This window comes from Paralichthys olivaceus, chromosome 8 (assembly GCF_024713975.1).
Source record: "Paralichthys olivaceus isolate ysfri-2021 chromosome 8, ASM2471397v2, whole genome shotgun sequence".
Classification (NCBI taxonomy): domain Eukaryota; kingdom Metazoa; phylum Chordata; class Actinopteri; order Pleuronectiformes; family Paralichthyidae; genus Paralichthys; species Paralichthys olivaceus.
In genome coordinates, this window is record NC_091100.1 from 7,615,942 (window position 1) to 7,634,225 (window position 18,284).

The following is an 18,284-nucleotide window of genomic DNA, read 5'->3' on the forward strand; positions in this document are numbered from 1 at the left end:
TGTAGAAGTCAGCAGAGGCAAAGCACAAGGCCGAAACACAGACTTCACAACTGAGGTACGCCTCGGAGAGCAGCAGTTCTACAGGCCCGTGTGGCGTGTCAGTCGCCACTCGCAGTTGGGTTGGACACGCATCGCGGGACATGTATTTACATGCATGTTTGGTGCCCAGCCCGGGGGCATAGCATCACTGCCTGCCCGCTCCCCCACTGCGCCACTTCCCCGTTCTCTAGGGTGAGACATCACTCGGCAGGGGTCAGCAGAAATCTGATTCAGGAAGCACCGTGGGGGGTGTTTGGGGGAAGGGAGGTGGGGGGGATTACCCACAAGTCTCTGGGCCCGGCATATGCAGACTTAGGGCAGTCTGAATCAGCGGGGGGGGACAGATCATACCCCCCTGCTGGCTGCAAATATAAAGCGAGTGCTAGGCCACTCCAAACTGGATGACAAACACATTATGGAGGAGAGGACGAGGAGGGTAATGGTTCAGAGGAAGAGCGGCTGGACTTAAGGACGATGGTGTCTTTGAAATAGATCGGACACAAGCCAGCCAACTCCCTGTTGTAAGGCTCCTCTGTTACCATGGCTCTCAGTGACAGACATAGGTTACTTGGTTTCTATGGGTAACAGTCGGTGCTGCACTTTATTCACGTCTCCTGTGACACTGAACCTGAAGACATCGCCCAGCGTTTCTCAGCATTTCTCAGCGTTTCTCAGCGTTTCTCAGCGTCTCACCATTGAAATCTCTGGCATTCATTCTGACATGACAACACACAACAATGATTTCTATGTGTTTGGGATCTGCAGAGGGTTGAAGTGAGGAGATGTCGTTCATAGAATAGTCCAAGGTCAAGCCCAAACTAATCAGCCTCCTCATTCCCGTGGACGGAGTAATGAAGTAGAACAGTGACCCACAGCCGACCCTGGGAATCTGCAGCAGGGAAAACTGACCTAGAGACCAATTATTAAACAGAATTATTCAAACGGAGCAGCCATTTATTAATAAACATCTGAGTCACCCACAAAAAAAGTGGCTTCACGGCACTAAATGTGATAAAAGTTCCAAAGCAACTGCCCGACACCTTAAACCCTGCAGGATAATAAGCTCCTTTTACTCTGTATCCTAAAGATGATTTGTGCTGAGGGTTGATTACAACCTGGTTAGCTCACCTAATTATCTCGTGCACTTGAGCTTTTAATGATTTCCATGATTCAATTATGCCTAACTGAATTCCTGTCTTCAATCAATTAAAGCCATAGCTGCACACTCATCCATCTTCCAATCAGAGGCATCAGGAATCCCTCCATCCATTCTCATTTGTCAAGAGAGTGGGTCAAACAAATTAACAGAGATCGCATCCATCCATGTCTTTCTCATTTTTTTCTTCCAACGTCTTCTAACCTTTCCTGTTACTCTGGTTCCTCTCACGTGCGGCGAAGGTTTGTTTGGTTTATCTTTGTACAGCCTGTCCCCAACTAAATAAACGAGTGATTCGAATATGTTTTACTTTTATTATAAATAGGAACGATGCAGGTCTCCCACCACTCTGACCTTTCATCTGCACAAACAACTGCTGTGCTTGTGATCACGATGCGCACTGCTGAGACCTCGTCTAAATACACTATCGTCTTTTATCTGAAACCCTTTTGTCCTTCTCCTCTCGATGCCGGATGCTAAGGTGAGTGATGGGGGGGGGGGGCTCTCATCATCGCTCAAGACAACACACGCACTTAAAGACACCAACGCCCACTTATGTACACAAACACACACAGTTTGGCACCATCTGCTGGAACCTTTAGAGACGTGAGAGAGACATATTTGTAATAAAGTTGTAGCTGAGGATATTTGTAACAAAGTGAAGAATAAAAAATGACTCGCCCCCCGACTGAAACAGGAAAACTGCAAATTGCTCCAGTGAGATCCACACACACACACACACACACACAGCAGATTGGTTGTTTTTGACAGAAAACCAAAGGCATGTCTGACGGATGAAGGCAGCCTGTTCAGCCAGTTCACAGTCGAATTAGAGGAGGAAGCAGCAGCAGCACAGAAATGGTTGCCAAGGTGCCCAGATAGTCATTTAACCCTCATTGGTTGAAAGGGAAGCCGAGGGCAGCGCAGCCTTTTCACATGCTGCTCTTTCCATCCCTATTATCTCCTCTGTCTCATCCCCGCAAACCACCAATATGGTTTCCTTGAAAGGGCTTCGCATTCTTTTAAATGTAAATACCAGACTGTGCTCTTTCTGCACAGGATGGAGCTGGAGATTAGGTTTTAATGTTCCAACACCACCGTGGCTCTCTCTTCAGCAAAATCATTTAAAGGCAGCAGCAACCGCAGAGCACAGCGTCAGGGCAGTTGTGGTCACATTTTAACATTGGATTAGATCAAACACAGTGAGAAGAGCCACTAGGCTGCAGCGGCCTTGTCCGAGCGTCCCGCTGTGATGGACTCAAAATGGCGAAAACATGGCCGCACACTTCAATCCCATCTCTTTTGAGCGACGTTCATCGTGTTACGGGGAAGCTTCAGATGTCCTCATTCAGAGGACGGCCTCCTCAGCTATATCCTTTCTCAAAGCCCTTGTATTTTTTTTCCTTTTGGACGGCGGTGAGCGTGCATTCCCTGGCACAATTTTCAATAGCGCTCCCCCTGGAGTAGCAGGGGAATGGCTATCACAACAATTACACTGACAGCTCTTTTCTAAAGTGCACTTGATTTATTTGATTTAGCGAAGATTAATGGCCCTCCCTCGTAGCAGGCCCGGCTGAGCTGTGCAGTGAAACATGGGCCCTGCATCTCTGCACAAGCGCAGGTGGATGCTGCTGCAGATAATGGAATTGCATGAAATATATGCACACATCCAAACATATGTTTATAAATATATATACTCACAAATCATCCCTGAGCATGTATAATTTGACTAAAGCTGCAGCCTGTATTTTTGCTAGATTTTTCTCCCAGTTACTCCCAAAGTGACAGATTCAATTTTCCCAGTCGTACATCAGCTTTACAGATGATTACAGCCGACGTAAGAAAGTAGAGCACACACACTGTTAGTAAATCCGAGGATGCCGATGTTAAAATCTAATCTAATCAAGCTGAAGTGTCGTTTTGTGTTTATGCATGATGTATAAGAAAATATAACTTTAGATCTTATTCCTAATGTTTGAAAAGGCAGCCAAAATAAAAACTAATTTTCTGTTCACTCCAAAGAATACCACTGTGGACATTCTCTGGACATTTATCAAGTTTACCTGAACTTCAAAATTAAATCAAATACTTTTCATGATTATCTTCATTATTCTCATGGACCCATTTTGGAAAATCTATCAAAATCAAGAACCAAAAACATGAGGCTGGACATTTATGCAACATCAAAACAAGACCTCACTATTCTTCACTGTAGTTACTCATCCACTTGTGCTTTCTATTGGCAAGTTCTAGGTTGTTGTGTGTATTTTCTGAAGTAAAGTTATTTTAGATTCTAACTGATGAGAACTAAACGGCCTTTTATTGTGTCTGATTGTGTTATTGTTTTTGTGAATGTTTGTAAGTGCATGTCTGTATCTTGTTTTTGTCTTTTGTCTTCAGGGTTAATAAAGTTGTATTATTTATATATCTATACACTATTATGTGTGTTCCTCTGACAGGTTCATTTACCCAGGATGCATGAATATATAAGCAATAGCCGTTTGTTCATATACCTGATGATGTGGATCGAATATTCAGGAAAGATTATTATCAGTCTAAAGAGTTAAAATTCAGTCTGCTAATCATTTAGGGTTGTTCCTGTTTGGTTTTAAATCAGATCTCATGCTAGCATTGGCAGAATGATCATATAAAAGAGTTGCTTCAAAATAAAATGACAGCCCTTTGGTTCAAGTTCAAGTTTGTTTTACATTTGCACATCTGCTCAAATGATTTCTTTCTATGCTTGTCCACACTATATAATCAGTTCCATTTTTTTTTTTTTTTTTTTTTACATACTTATGTTACAACAACAGTTTGATGTTTTTTTACTGTCCCTCACACAGAGACACAAGAACTACACACAGACACACATGTTCCTAAGACCCGCTGCTAGAGGGAGACACCTGCCCCTCCGCTACGTGCCAGAAAGTCTTACGTCTGGCTGGCTGGCAGACAGTCACTAGGCCAGTGGTCCGGTACGGTCCAGTGAGGTTGGCACTGACGTCTGCCCATCTGCCCGAGTTGACACGTTTGCTCCCACACCACTTGTCCGGGAGGACGAAATGTGCTGTGGTCTCCTGGCAAAGTTCCCTGAAATGTCAACCTGGCGTGACAAACCCATGCCGGCCCCTTGGCCCTCACAGGCCTGGTAATGTGGGGCATCGCCCTGAATCAGACGAGGAGCCAGGAACATGCCACGGTAACAAAAACTGCTGATCGACTACCAGGGCGCCACCATCTTGCCCAGGGTGGATAGAGCTTGTACGGTCAGGTAGAGGATCACTGTTCTCATTACTGGCCATGAACCTAACAAAACTCATTAGTTGATAGAGGGCGGCTGGATAGGAAAGAGATATCACGAGCAGGAGATGCGTGTGGGAAACACTCTTGGATCCTCGGCTGAAGCAATCCCATCCCATTAAAAACTTATGAATGAGAGAAACTAACTTCCTCTCCTCTTACGAGCCAAAAACAATGGATGCGCGAGAGACATAACATGCGGAACATATTTTCTCTTGTGTGAGCAGATGGTCTTGGAGGTGCTGAGGGTCTGATGTTGGCTGACTCTGTCCTGCAGTCCCCTCAGGGCAGCAACTGTGAGTGGTCATTAACACAGGGAGCAGGCCATGCCAGGAGAGAGAGGGGACTAGCTGTAGTTAACAGCCACTATCCACTTAAATCCTGCTTCTCGGTGCTAAACAGGAACAGCTACAGCATTTCTACTGGTTGCCAAGGCTTCAGAGGCAACACATCGTGAAAGACCTTTAGAAAAAATACATTGTTTTGTGAGCACAAAGGAGCAGAATGGAGGAAGGTGTGGTTCTACTCCACTGCTCCTCATCACTCAATTTTTCTGAATCCGAGGTTATGGTGGGGGCTTCCTGGCAGTTATCCATATACTGCAAATCCTGGCATTTGTGTGTGCGCACGCACGTGTGTGCACAGTGGAGCTGTGGACAGGTATGACAAGCTGACCTCCACATGTTACCACAGAGAGTGTGTGGCCCAGTGTTACCTGTCATAACTCGGGCTGCCTGGAGCCCCAGAGCACCAGCTTGACCAGGCCACTGGGCAGCAAGAAATAATAGAGACTGGCAACAGGGCAATGAGGGGTCACACGGAGGGAGAGGGGAGGGGGACAGGGACATATGACGGGAGGACTGGTGGGAGGATGAAAGCAGGAGAGTGAGAAGAAGAGAGGAAAGAGAAATTGAAGAGAGCGGTGAAGATAATGATGTGGGAGCAAGTGGGTCAATCAAGGAGCAAAGAGAGGAAGATAAAAGAGAGCAAAGTGAGGAAGGTGGCTGCTGATCTCTCTGCATATTAAGTCTCTGAAGAGAGCTCAGAATTATGCATAAAGGCAGTGGAGGAAGAGAAGAGGAAATCTGGCTCGTGTTTCCCCTCAGCATCTGTCAGACAACCTCAAACCAGAGAAATGACGCCTCAGTTTTAACAGCACACACCGCCTCACAACATCTCCCCTTTGTTTTGAAGTCAAGTTTATCTCAGCCAGTATAATGCTGGAGCGTTCTCGAGGTGCAGCCGCTCGCCTGCAGAGATGGAACAGCTGAATTCACTTAGGCGGGCTTGGCCAGCAATTAAAGTGCCGGATTAAGAGTGATTGCATTTTGTGTCCTGAGGAGGCGCTGCCTGCCATCTTGAGAGGTCTCATTAACATGGCTGCCGTGGGCTGTGCCGAGCAGTGCCACAGGCAGTTAAAAAATAATGGAGACATTATCAACCTTAATGTCTTGTACCTGGAGTGGAGAAGATTTTATAATCACTATTGTGATGGGCCACAGGCTGCCAGTTGTGCAAAAGGGAAAGGTTGGATGAAGATAACCCTTTTTCTGACCAGACCCCTGTGTGTTTTTTTGATCAGCCACTACACGTGGGGAGTCTGAGCAGCTGGATTTCATTAATTGAGTGCTGGCAGCGCTCTGCTCTGGCGGCAGGGGTGAGTCACACTGGTGGGATTGGTCTCTCTCTCCCTGATATCATCTTCCAACCATAACTACAAATAATTATTCACTCAAATCCATTACTGGAGGTCAATCAAGTTCCCCAATCAGTTCTAAAGTCCAATTACTGGCGCCAAGGCTCTATTCGCACTTTCCTGCAGATGGAGGCCTGGCCCACAGGCTGCCCAGTAAATTACACATAGCAAACAGTGGTGTGTGCATGTGTGGGAGAGCGAGTCTCCTCAGGTGGGTAATAACACAGAGGTACATACTGGTCTCCTGGGGCGTCCTGACCGTACCATCGAGCAGACTTCACCAGGTTAAATAGAATTAACCCATGCCATGAGACGCACGTTGAATACCAGCCACGACTCATCACTCGACAGGCGAGAGAGCACACAGCATGCACACTGCAGCCCGGTATTAACATCCATCTCAGCAGTTGATATAATAAGACATGTCGCCATAAGGGTCTTCTTATAGAGAGGCTGCACAGTGACCCATCAGAGCAGCATAATGAGTGGGGTGTTACATCCAGCATCCACACACAGACACACACTCTTAGCTGCCGCTCTCCAACCCCATTAGTGTGTGGCTCCTTGTATCGTTTTGCAGCCGTCTTGAAAGTGAGCCTGGAGGAAATGCTTCTCACACACTCATCTGTCACTACAGAGAGACAGCAGTGCAGCCAGCCGAGGCGGAGCGGCTGTGTGGGCAACAAGGCAGGGTGTGTGTGTGTGTGTGTGTGTGTGTGTGTGTGTGTGTGTGTGTGTGTGTGTGTGTGTGTGTGTGTGGCAGGGGATGGATGGGTTTGTATGTACGTACAACATGTGTAAGAGGAGCAGGAGTCGTGTTCATGTATGTGAGTGTGTTGGTATGTGAGGAGCAGAGCAAACAGGGACGGGGGGGTGAGGCTTTGTGGATCAGCAGCCCATGACCGGTTGTCACACTGCAACACATGCAGTACACACAAAGCCCCCTCACCCGCCTGGTGGGAGGGCCCGTCTGACATTTCCCTCCGTGTCAGCCTTCCCTCGCGCTCTGATCTGACCAGAAAACAACCAAACTCCAACCCAGACAGAACGAGAAGCAGAGCCTGGACGTCTGCCTGTGCCCTGATACGTCTGTTTTGTTTACTGACTTTTATAGCAGCCCCATTGTTCAGCGCTCAGCGTTGACTTCTGAGGGTTTGAAGTGGGGGGGGGGGCTGAGTTTCTTGGGACGGCAATTACATCAGCGTGAGGGCACCGGTTTCTCTTTGTCCTGAGCCAGGAAAGCATTCTGACTGCTGCTGACACAAAGAAAGACTGTCAATGTAAGCTCCTCCATTAAACATGAAATAAACCTCATCAAAGAGCCAGTCTCTGTCCTCTGCTTACATTCGAGAGATCCAGCGAAATGCCAAACACATGTGGATGGGCTCTGTGTTTGGGCTAAAATGGCCGAACACGATCCAGCAGCATTTGAGTTAATCTTCCTTAGTGAAAACCGCATGGTGTTGTTTACACTGGAGACGACTGTGTGTATGTATATGCATGTGTGTATATGCATGTGTGTATATGCGTGTCTGTGTGTGTGTAGGGGGAGAGCGTCCAGAGCTGCAGAACTCACTGTTCCAGTCTACAAAGCCCGGGCAGTTACAGTGTGTATGCGTTTGTGTCAGCATGATGGAGGAGAAGGGTGTTACTCAGACCTAATGAATCCATCTGCATTCAAGGGGCATTCTTCCTCTTGTTCGCAGGCGGGAGTAAACGAGCAGCGACCTGGGAGCCCGTCCAGCGGTTGGGGAGCTCAGGCTCAGTTTTTCCAAAGCAGACAGAGTGAGGATAAACGTGGATTAGTATTAAATTCACATTCATTTTTTCCCCCTAGCTTGAAATATTGGCTCTTTTTAAGAGAGAGGGTTGAGGGTGAAAGCCGTACAGTCACACACTCAACCCTCCCGTACTGTAGACTCACTCCTTTGTGCTTTCCAGCGACGACTGAGAATTAGGCGAGCGGGGTTTGGCACCGAGGGCGAAGAGCACTACAGTACAGCCTGTGCTCCAGGAGTGAGGCAGCCACTGATGTCCTCACCTCCAAGTGACCTGGCACCCTGGGCAACCTCAATGAAGAATGGATGGAGGGCAGGAGGCGGGGCGGGGAGGTATGGAGGGGGAGACTGATTGGCACTGAGGGCCCAGTCATTAGGATAATGAAGCCAGGGCTGAGTGGAATTAGGGAGACCTCTAGTGGCTGAAGAAAGTAAAAGCTAAATGAAGAATGTGTATATTTCATAATGAGTTTTATTCCTTTACAACATCCAATCTAAATTTTTCTAACTCTATATTCTACACTTCATAAAATGGCTCAAAATAGTCTGCAGATGCTGATGATATATATTAAGACATTAAATTGTTTAGTTGAAAGTATTTTTTCAGATATTGTACCCGGCCGCTTCACTTCATTTTAATCGAGCAGAAACTTGTGAAGTTTTCCGAGAACTTTTCTTTTCAGCGTGTGTATGAATTAAACTGTGGGATTAAAGCGGCGAGTCAAACAGAAACCGCTCCTTCTCATCATGTGAAGCATTTTTCATAATCTTCACTTCTTAAATGTTGGCTCACAACACCCAAGGAAGAGCCCGTTAACTTTTAAGATTTTAAACACAATTTTTTCTGTGATCTCTCAGAATTTTCTTTGATGAAAAGGAGACCTATTCTAGTTTTTAATCTAAATTAAATATCTGCAAATCAAGCAAAGCAAACTTCAGAAGACCACTTAGGTTGTAGAAATCTCTTAGAAAAGTAAAACATCGAAACAGACGTATTGATCCTCACATTAATGACTTGTTACTTTGAATATGTGTGGAAAATACCTGTTAGATGATACAAGCCAATGCTACAGACACCAAGGTCTATCACTTTAGCCTGAATAAAGCAGCCATAAAACTAATAAAGGAGCCGAATGGGTATGGGTATGTGACTTCTCTTTTATTCTCTGGTGGAGTTGAGCAGTGCTTTATGAAGGAAATTCTGAAAAATGAAAGTGTGTCCTGCCTGAATTAGAAGTAAGTGAGGAGCAGATTCATTCAGGGGAAACAAAGCACCGACACTTCTGCTCCAGAGCACAGACAACGTGTTTACACCTCGGACAAATCGCAGGACCATAAAATACTAATATTATTCAGTCCCTTCTTTTTCATATCAAGAAAAAACATGAGAAAGAAATCTGAGCTTGGATACAATCTTATTCACTTATGTAAGATTCACATCACTCTTTAATATATAATTCCACTCCACTACTCCAAACATAGTGAATAAGAAAACATCTTGTTCATTATTAGAACCGTTTCCACAACAAGAGACAGATGTGATTGTACAGATCCCAGTGTTCTGAACCTTGTGCTCTCATCAAAACAATAAGCAATCTGTGGGCAAGTGTGTCAATAACTGATCACAGATCATTCCCTCATGACAGTATTTATCACGGCACAGCTTCTCCCTCGGAAGACACTGTTCTTACAAGTGATCAGTATTGTGTATTGTTTTCCAAGTGTAAAAACGTGGCCTCTGCAATCCTCCTCATGTTCCTACTTATTTAGTTCTTTATTCAACATCTTCTTGAAGGTTGTAGTGTTCTTGTCCAAGCAGACTTTAAATTGTCTCTCACATATGCAATTTTTAATGTTTCTCTCCGATCTCCAAATGTCTTGAAGCTGAAGGTGAGGCAGGAAAAGTGTCTGTTCAGCCCGGCCTCTGCTGATTTGGATTAAGGTGAGTCGGTGGAACGGGTGACTTCTGCCTCAGGTATTTTAAATTTAAAATTAAGAGTAGAAAGAGCAAGGCTGCTTCTTTTTGTGCAAACCATAGGGTCAAGTTCACATATTCTTATTCAGTCCTGGTGGGTTTTTTTGGCACTGTGTGACCCTGGTGAACCATGACGTCCATCCAGTCCCAGTGTTAACTATGAAGATGATGAGGAGAAGGCTTTCAGGAGCAGGTCAGCAGCCAGGCCTGGAGAGATGGCTCCTTTGGTGACCCTCTCCTCAAGGTGGGGCAGAGCCTCCCCGACACTGGGGTGATTTCGGAAATGGCAGAGGACGCTCTCCTGGATCAGACTCCACATCCAAACCTTCTGCTGGGCCCTCCTTCGGCCCTGCAGCTCACCGCTGGCTAACATGGCGTCCCTGTAAGACTCTATCTTGGCCCACAGCTCCGGGATGCCCTCACCGGTGTAAGAGGAGGCGCGCACCACCTGAGGAGGGGGTTGGGGGAGGAAGGGTGTTGGATGCATTAAATCGTCTCCTTTTCCAACAACCAGGCTGTAACTCTGACGCTTACACTGCTCAGCCTGAGGACGTCACCAAAGAAACAGCAACCCACCTTTCTATCTTATTTTCAACAATATGTTGCATATAAACACAACTAACACAAGAAATACTATGCAAAACAGTTGTTAGTGTTTTTGTTAAAAAAATAATATTTTTTGTCAAAAGTGTAAATTTGTTTATAAAAGTGCTGTTAAAATGTATTAAAGTTTAACAATAAAAGTTATTACACAGAAGTGTGTTTCCTCAGACTCAACAGGAACACACAAAAAGTCACAGCAATCATAGAAGGACCCACTTCTGTAAAAATGACCCTTGTATTAACTAATCACACACTAGAGAATATAAACAAATGAGCCTGGAGGAGGGAGAGCCACACTTTAGTGTTAATGTCAAACAAAACTCACAGATTCTCTACAATCTTCAGACTGGTTAAGTGTAATGAAATTACATGAATCATCAGGAGATAATTTGACATTAACTGGCAATTTGAAAAGTCAGAAGTGACAGGCTGGTAAATATCAGAGGTCTGGGATCAAAAGCCAATTATGAATCTTCTACTTACATCATCAAGTTAATCATTTTACAAGAACTGGATCTGAGACTGATGGAAGAGCAGAAGATTAACAAAATTCTGTGTTCACCATTTATCTTCTGTACTGGGTTGAATCAAAAAATAAACCTACTATTATCTAGTCATGCCCATAGTTTTGGTTGTATTTGTTGTGGATTGAAAATATGCGTCATGAGATTTCTGTTGAAGTGAAGGGAATTTTCTTTGTGGTGCATCAGAATTTTTTTTTTTTTTCAGAAGCAATGTTCCCGTTTTCTAAATTCTCCATAGACCTTGTTTTCTGTCAAATATATAGTCCCAATAAAACTGCTGACATAGATAGATATTCTTATAGAATAGATGTTTTATGTAATCTGGACAAAGTACCTGGTACTACACATTGGGGGACTTCCAAGACGGAGATCGAGCTCTAAAAGCATTGACTCCGACACTTTGCTAGAGCCTTGCTGTTTTTCTAAACACTTTGTAAACTCCCTACAGACTCTGTTCAAAACCAGTAGTCTCTACAGTAAAACCAAAATAAGAAGCAAGTCACAGCAACAAGTTAATTAATACAAGACTTCACAAAGCCAGAGCTACAAGTTTGTTTTAGTTAGAGAAGATGACACGAATAAAAAAAGAGATTAAAGAAGAGCAAACATTGTTGAGGATTATGACAAAGTCTTCAGATCTGATTTGAATCAAGACAAAATTGAGTCTTAGCTCCTTCTGAGTCACAGAAAACATTTCACAACTGCTCACACGTTGCATCATTTTCTGTGACTGGTAAACTTTTGACCTGTGAATTAGTCACTGCTACTTTAAAACAAGGTTAACTTGATGGTGCGATGGAACTGGAGGTTTTTTCCTCAGTTTTCAGACACTTTATAAATCTAATAATAAGTGTATCAAATGAGACCATGTTCAGCAAGTTATTATTAATATGAAATTTTAGTTGCAGTCCTAATCATTAGTAGTTTTTTAAGATATTATCCAACACGTTTTCATGCAGAGTGACATCGACAGCAAAAGACAAACTGTTTAAGATGCAAAGACAAAGAGACTAAATCAAGGGGTAGGAAGGAAAGAGTAAATAGCGACAGAGGTGGAGAGAGCAGCATTTCAGCTTTTATATGAGTGTGCAGGTTTAAAATGAGCAAAAGTCATGACACAGCAGCTGAGCATTCAGAGCACAGGGAGTCAGGGGTGGGTGTGAGGAAAGGTGGGGGTAAGGAACGAACAGAACGAACAGAACGAACAGCTTGCTCAGGGGGCAGATGCTGCATCGGGCTGGGAAAACAATGGGACGCGGCCGGGCTGGTGGGTGAGCAGGTGAGCTGGGACATGCAGGGAGGAGGGAGACACTGCAGCACTGAAGCCATGATGCTATGACATCATCACCATCAACACCCCCCCCCGCTTCTCTCGGGTCAGCTGACCTCTCAGTGGGACGGCTTGTTGGGTTCACACGGCAGCTGTGGCTGCACAGTGGGTTCAGTGTTGAACACTTGCCAGTTATCTTTTTTTTTTAGGCCTCATCATTCTGTTGTTGGCTCCCTCCCTCACTACACTGTCAGTTAACACACACCATTCTCTTACACACACAGACACACACACACAGACACACACACACACACACACACACACACACACACACACACACACACACACACACACACACACACACACACACACACACACACACACACACACACACACACACACACACACACACACACCATTCTCTTACACACACACCTTTGGATTCCAGGATCTGGACTGTCTCCTGAGCAGCTTGAGAGCGCTGGTGTATTCTGTCTGGATCCTCCTCGCCGGCACCACCAGGTCTCCGTCCGACTTTGTCACCACAACCAAGTCGGCCCTCTCGATGATGCCCCTCTTGATGCCCTGGAAAGAGATTCTGACATCAGCGAGGGAAGTAATCAACAGTCAGCATATGTACATATGTACAAAGCACCAGGTGTTTTTCTTCTATTCACAACAACAGGAAAATATTCGGAGTGTTCAGATAAGGTGTGGCAACTGGGTAGAACACCCAAGAGGCAGGACGTATAAATTCTGCAGAAATCATGTGTTTCTGTTTACACGTAATGTCTGGAGCCTCTGACTCTGGTTTGCATTCTCACATAGAGCCCCTCTTATTTTCAGGAGATTATCCGGAGTTCAGTGCATGTCTGAAAGCAGCTTTAATAAATAATAAATCTGATGTCCGGGTACCTCAACCACTGAGGGATCTCTGCACAGAGTGATGGATGGAGTTCTGTTTGTTTGTTTGTGTTATTGCTGCAACATTAGCACAAGAAGCCAATAAGATGTCGTCGTGTTTCTCTCTGTTCAACCCTCACTGATGTTTCCACTTGTTGTGGTTTCCGAGTGAAGACTAGAGGAGATGGCAATATTTCACTGACACGTCACCTCAATGCAACTGAATGTCTGTGTCACATAATTTCAATCTTGTGCAGGATGTGTGAAATATCCTACTTAACATCTGCATAACATTATTTTTGGTTTCATGTAAGATATAATTACACTAATTGAAACTAATGCCACTTGAGGAGCTTAATGAACATAATCACCATAATATTAATCCTAATGGCTGAGGCTAATTGAGCAATTAATTGAACTAATTAATACATTGATTAGCATATAGTTGTTGTCAACATATTTATCTTTACATTAAACATGGGAACAGTGACCAGTTTCTTCTTAATAACTTCAATTTAAAAATGTATTTATGCAGCGAGGTGATTAAAAATGTAGATTAGATCATCTGTGACCTTAAATATTCACACAATTATTCTTTTACTTGTAATTAATCATATTTATCATGAATTTCCGTGGTATAAAAAACAAAAAGACTGAAACATAAATGTATGTGTGTATAATCTACTTCTCTAATGTTATAGTCACGTGATCAATGCTCAAACATACAGCAGATATGTGCATTAAATGACAAATAATAGGACGGAATAACCTTTAACAAAACTGTGACGAGTGATGTCGCTGCTAAAACTTCAAAAACATTGAACTTTATTCAGCCCAAACCACAGAAAACTTATTTTGCTTCATGATCTGAAACAGACGATGAACTCGCAGCTGTGGATGTTGTTCACTGACCTGGAGTTCGTCGCCCCCTGCTGGTGGAATCAGCAGCACAAACATGTCAACCATGTCGGCCACCGCAAACTCCGACTGACCCACACCTGGAAACACAGACAGGACATTTTAACTGTCGGAGCAGATCAGCATCACGACAAAATAGACAGAAAATCACACAAGAGAGTGGATCAATGACTGCACAACAATGTGGGGCAGCAACACCAGCCAGGGTATCGATTCAAAACTCAGGTCGGTTTCCACGTGTGTGAACAAGAGAAACGTCAAACTAGTTCAATAAGTTTACTTCTTGTTAGAACTTGTTCAGAAATGCTTTTGAATAATCATGAGCTTTTACAGACTTCACAGTGAATAAATTCTTGCCTCTGGGGACACAACAAAGGTGTCTGATGATGAGGAGCCGGTGTCAGACCTCAACACTTAGTAACGACCAAACTGTCTCTGTGGCACCAAGATTGAACAAACTGAGAAGTGAGAGCTGCAGCAAATCCCACACTTACATTAAATACTTCACTTCACTCATGTGTGCTGATTTTAAAACGGTTTCCCACTTTACTCTGCAACAGATTGAAGGCAGGAGAGAAAACTTGACACACTGAATGTGGTTGGATCATGTTGACACTGGAACTGAACCTTTTAGGTCAGACCTGACTTTAACATGCGCCTCTGTGGTTTCAAACACAAGGGGACGGGTCTAAGTGCATTGAGATCCAGCAGAGTAAACACAAATGCATCCTGGGCCACAGTGGTAGAGCACCTACTCCACTGACATCCTGTGTCACTCTGCCCAGTTGCCATTCTCATTTGATAAAGCTGAAAATACACGTTTAATATATTGGGCAGGAGGATCAACAAAAACATAAATTTGGTAAAAATAGGTCATCATTAAAATAGGTACATGATTTTGACTGGAAGAATCAGATACAAGGTTGTCATTAGTTACGTAATCTTTATTAAACATGTTTTTTTTTAACATTTAATTTTCAGCTTTACTTGACTTTGAGACGTAAAACCCAGTGTCTTACCTACAGTCTCTACCAGGACGATGTCATATCCTGCTCCCTCACAGAGAACGATGGCCTCATTGGTTGTTCTGGTGACTCCACCCAGTGTTCCAGAGGTCGGTGACGGTCTGATGAAGGCGTTCATGTCTCTGGACAGTTCAGTCATACGAGTCTTATCACCCATCAGAGACCCTGCAACAAGAGGCACTGATTCAGTTTGTAGCATAAATATTAAGAATGATGCAGTTTAACGTGAGCATGTGGCGTCCCAGAATAATTCATACAAACATAAACAACAAAGTCAACAGCAAAATTATTGAAATATAAATAAACCATTATCCCAACAACTGTTGGGTCAACTTCTGTATCATATGTTCCTGATGTGTGTCTCAGATGATACCTCCTGTTGTGCAGGAGGACGGGTCCACAGCCAGCACTGACACTTTACGTCCACGTTCTGTCAACATCTTCCCCACAACCTCGATGAAGGAAGACTTCCCTGCTCCAGGAGGACCCGACAGACCTGAGACATCGGTACAGAGAAACATGGAGCAGAGGCCTGTGGTCAAAACTAGTTTAACTAAAACTGAAAAGACAATGTTTTGTTTTCCAAAACATATGACTAACATGTGTTACGTGGCTGTTCAGAAAGGCTTGGTTGACGAACTTAATAAGCACTAAACTTGAGACACTTTCAAGTAAATGTTTCATCAAAATCCCTGATATCCAGCAATCGCTCAACAAAAAGAGAAAAAGTGAAAAGTGTGCAGATGTGTCCCTCAATGGCAGAATGTTTTATTTAGATACATTTTGTTGTGGACTAATAACTATCTAGACAAGACGTCTGTATGTCAGTCCACTGACCAGCGTCTCATCAAAATGAAAAACTGTCTCTTAGAAAACATAACCACACACACACCTACTCTGAAGGCCACCGGCTTCCCTCCATTTCGAACCTCCTGCTCCGTCCTGTAGGCCAGCACCCTCTGCAGCAGCACCTGAGCCAGCTCTTTCTTCCTGGGATGCTTCGTCTCCACCAGAGTGATGGACTCGGCCAGAGACGCCCGCTGTCCTCCGATCAGTCCTTCATATAGTTTAGTCAGCAGTCTCTGCTCGGGGCCGCTCAGGTCCTGTACGTGCTGGCTGAGGACTGTGCTCACACGCCGGCGGTGCTGGCAGCCGTGAACTGAGACGGGGCTTTGGTGGGAGGCTGCGAGGACCCTTCGGTGGAGGCAGCGCGTCCTGGTGGAGGAGGACAAGATGTGGCGAAGGAGGGGGAGGCCAGACCGCTCCATTTTGTGGAACTTGTGGGGCTTCTAGGAAGAGAAACAGAGAGAGAGCTTCGATCATACTGACTATTATAATCATTTTATTTTTTATTTAGTTCCAATACTATCTGATGCTGTGTGTTGGTTTGCCTTTAATTCTAACTTGTGCAGCAGCTTGTCACTGTTTGAAAATGTGCTACATAAAGTTTTTCATTATTATTTTTAAGACAAGCTTCAATATCATGAGTTCAAATGATCGAGAAACTGTGAAGACAGGAAGTGAAACCTGATCATTAGTTTATTAAAACTCTTAAAGCACCTTGCTAACCTAAAGTTAGAGTCTGTTTCCACACGAACACAAACATTTTCCACTGAGCGTCAGTCTGACGATACGTGGACGCAACATGGACTCATAGTGAAAACATGAATACAGTCATAGTGAAAACTTAAATGTTGTCAAAGAGATAAACAACAAACAAATGACACAAAACCTGAATTCACGCTGACCTCGTATCAGCTGCTCCACTGCAGCGGGTGTCCCATTCATTCTCAACTCTTCCGGTTCCGCTGACGTACAACACCGCCCCCGACAAACAGTTCCGCTCCGTTTTATTTAAAAATGTATTTTAAGGATTTAAACCAAGAATAAATGTGTGAAATAAAATGGTGACAGGTGAAGGTGTTAAAGTGATTTTATCAAAAGTGTTGAGTGAATGAAATGAGAATCTGAAGGGGACAGTTGACAGGTTGAACCGGCAGAGGGCAGCAGAGGTTCATTTTCACAACCCACCTGAAAACAGTCAAACTTTAAAAAGTGGATTTAATAAAAACTTCTCATTCTCCTTCAGTGTTTATATAACTTGATTGATTATAGAACTACCTCTGCTACACTTTATAAAACTTTATGGGGAAACATTTGATATTCCTGCACATTTTTAATTCCTCTGTATATATTGAAATCCTATGCAAATGTTTAATTCCTCTGTATGTATTGAAATCCTATGCAAATGTTTAATTTCTCTGTAAAAGTTTAAATTTTGCTTCAATTGTTTAATTTAATTTAATTTCCTTAATTCCTCTGTTCACATTTAAATTGACATTCATCTCAGGCCAATTTCTACGTATGGTTACTGTGTTATAAGTTAACTCTAATGTGTAAGTCAAGTCTAATGTATGTTCAATGTATGTTACTGCCACTGGATGTTTTAATTTCCTTCAGGATGAATAAAGAATCTTTCTATCTGTCTATCTATCTATCTATCTATCTATCCATCTATCTATCTATCTGTCTATCTATCTTCATATCCCAGTGTCTTAAGATTCTGTGATCATCGAATAAACAAAAACTAAAAGAACTAAGACTCAGGATAATCTGAAAGGTTTTAGTTATTAAGAATATAAATTCTTAGACCTTAGACTAACACTGGACAGGTTATAAAACAGTGGGCGAACCTGTATAACAGCAGTGGAGTTTAAATAAATAGACAAATACAGGAATCCAATAATTTGCATAGAAGCTTCAACTTTCACAATGTGTTTTATATATAAAAAAAATATTTGGACTGTTCTGTAAAAGAAATATGTGTCAGTCTTAAAAAGTATATTTATTAATTTACTTGTAGCCCAGTTTTTTTTTTATCACCTTAGAAGTGTGTTTCAAAGTCTAGACAACTGGAATAATATATTTCAGTGTGATTAAACAATAGTAATATCTTTATTTATTTTCTGAATCTGGTGATTGTTAACAGGTTAGATAATCCCACACCCTGGATTAATTTAGTGGTACAGCACAGGCCTGAGACTTGCAAAGCACAAAGACACTCAGACATTCACAGTCTCCACCTGACGTGTTCATC

At 43.4% G+C, this 18,284-nt stretch overlaps 1 protein-coding gene across 2 annotated transcripts; it reads right to left on the reverse strand.

Moving 5' to 3' along the window:
- Positions 1–9,109: 9,109 nt before the first annotated feature.
- mmaa (metabolism of cobalamin associated A) lies at positions 9,110–17,016 on the reverse strand. Of its 2 annotated transcripts, none has more exons than XM_020101122.2 (7): positions 16,936–17,016; positions 16,080–16,476; positions 15,561–15,683; positions 15,182–15,352; positions 14,157–14,242; positions 12,777–12,926; positions 9,110–10,392 (listed from the first exon to the last, which is right to left on the reverse strand). In XM_020101122.2, exons 2-7 carry the CDS (start codon positions 16,453–16,455, stop codon positions 10,102–10,104), a joined length of 1,197 nt encoding a protein of 398 aa, XP_019956681.1. In that variant the 5' UTR covers positions 16,456–16,476; positions 16,936–17,016; the 3' UTR covers positions 9,110–10,101. The 2 variants fall into 2 exon arrangements, with proteins under 2 accessions (XP_019956681.1, XP_019956679.1); XM_020101120.2 differs by having other exon boundaries at positions 16,920–17,000.
- Between the last annotated feature and the right edge of the window lie 1,268 nt (positions 17,017–18,284).

Coding starts and splice junctions, on each gene's coding strand:
- mmaa (XM_020101122.2), bottom strand. CDS start 16,455: ATGGAGCGGTCTGGCCTCCCCCTCCTTCGCCACATCTTGTCCTCCTCC. Junction 15,684..16,079: donor GCCGGTGGCCTTCAGAGTAG/GTGTGTGTGTGG, acceptor CCGATGTCTCAG/GTCTGTCGGGTCCTCCTGGA. Junction 10,393..12,776: donor CCAGATCCTGGAATCCAAAG/GTGTGTGTGTAA, acceptor CCCCCTCCTCAG/GTGGTGCGCGCCTCCTCTTA.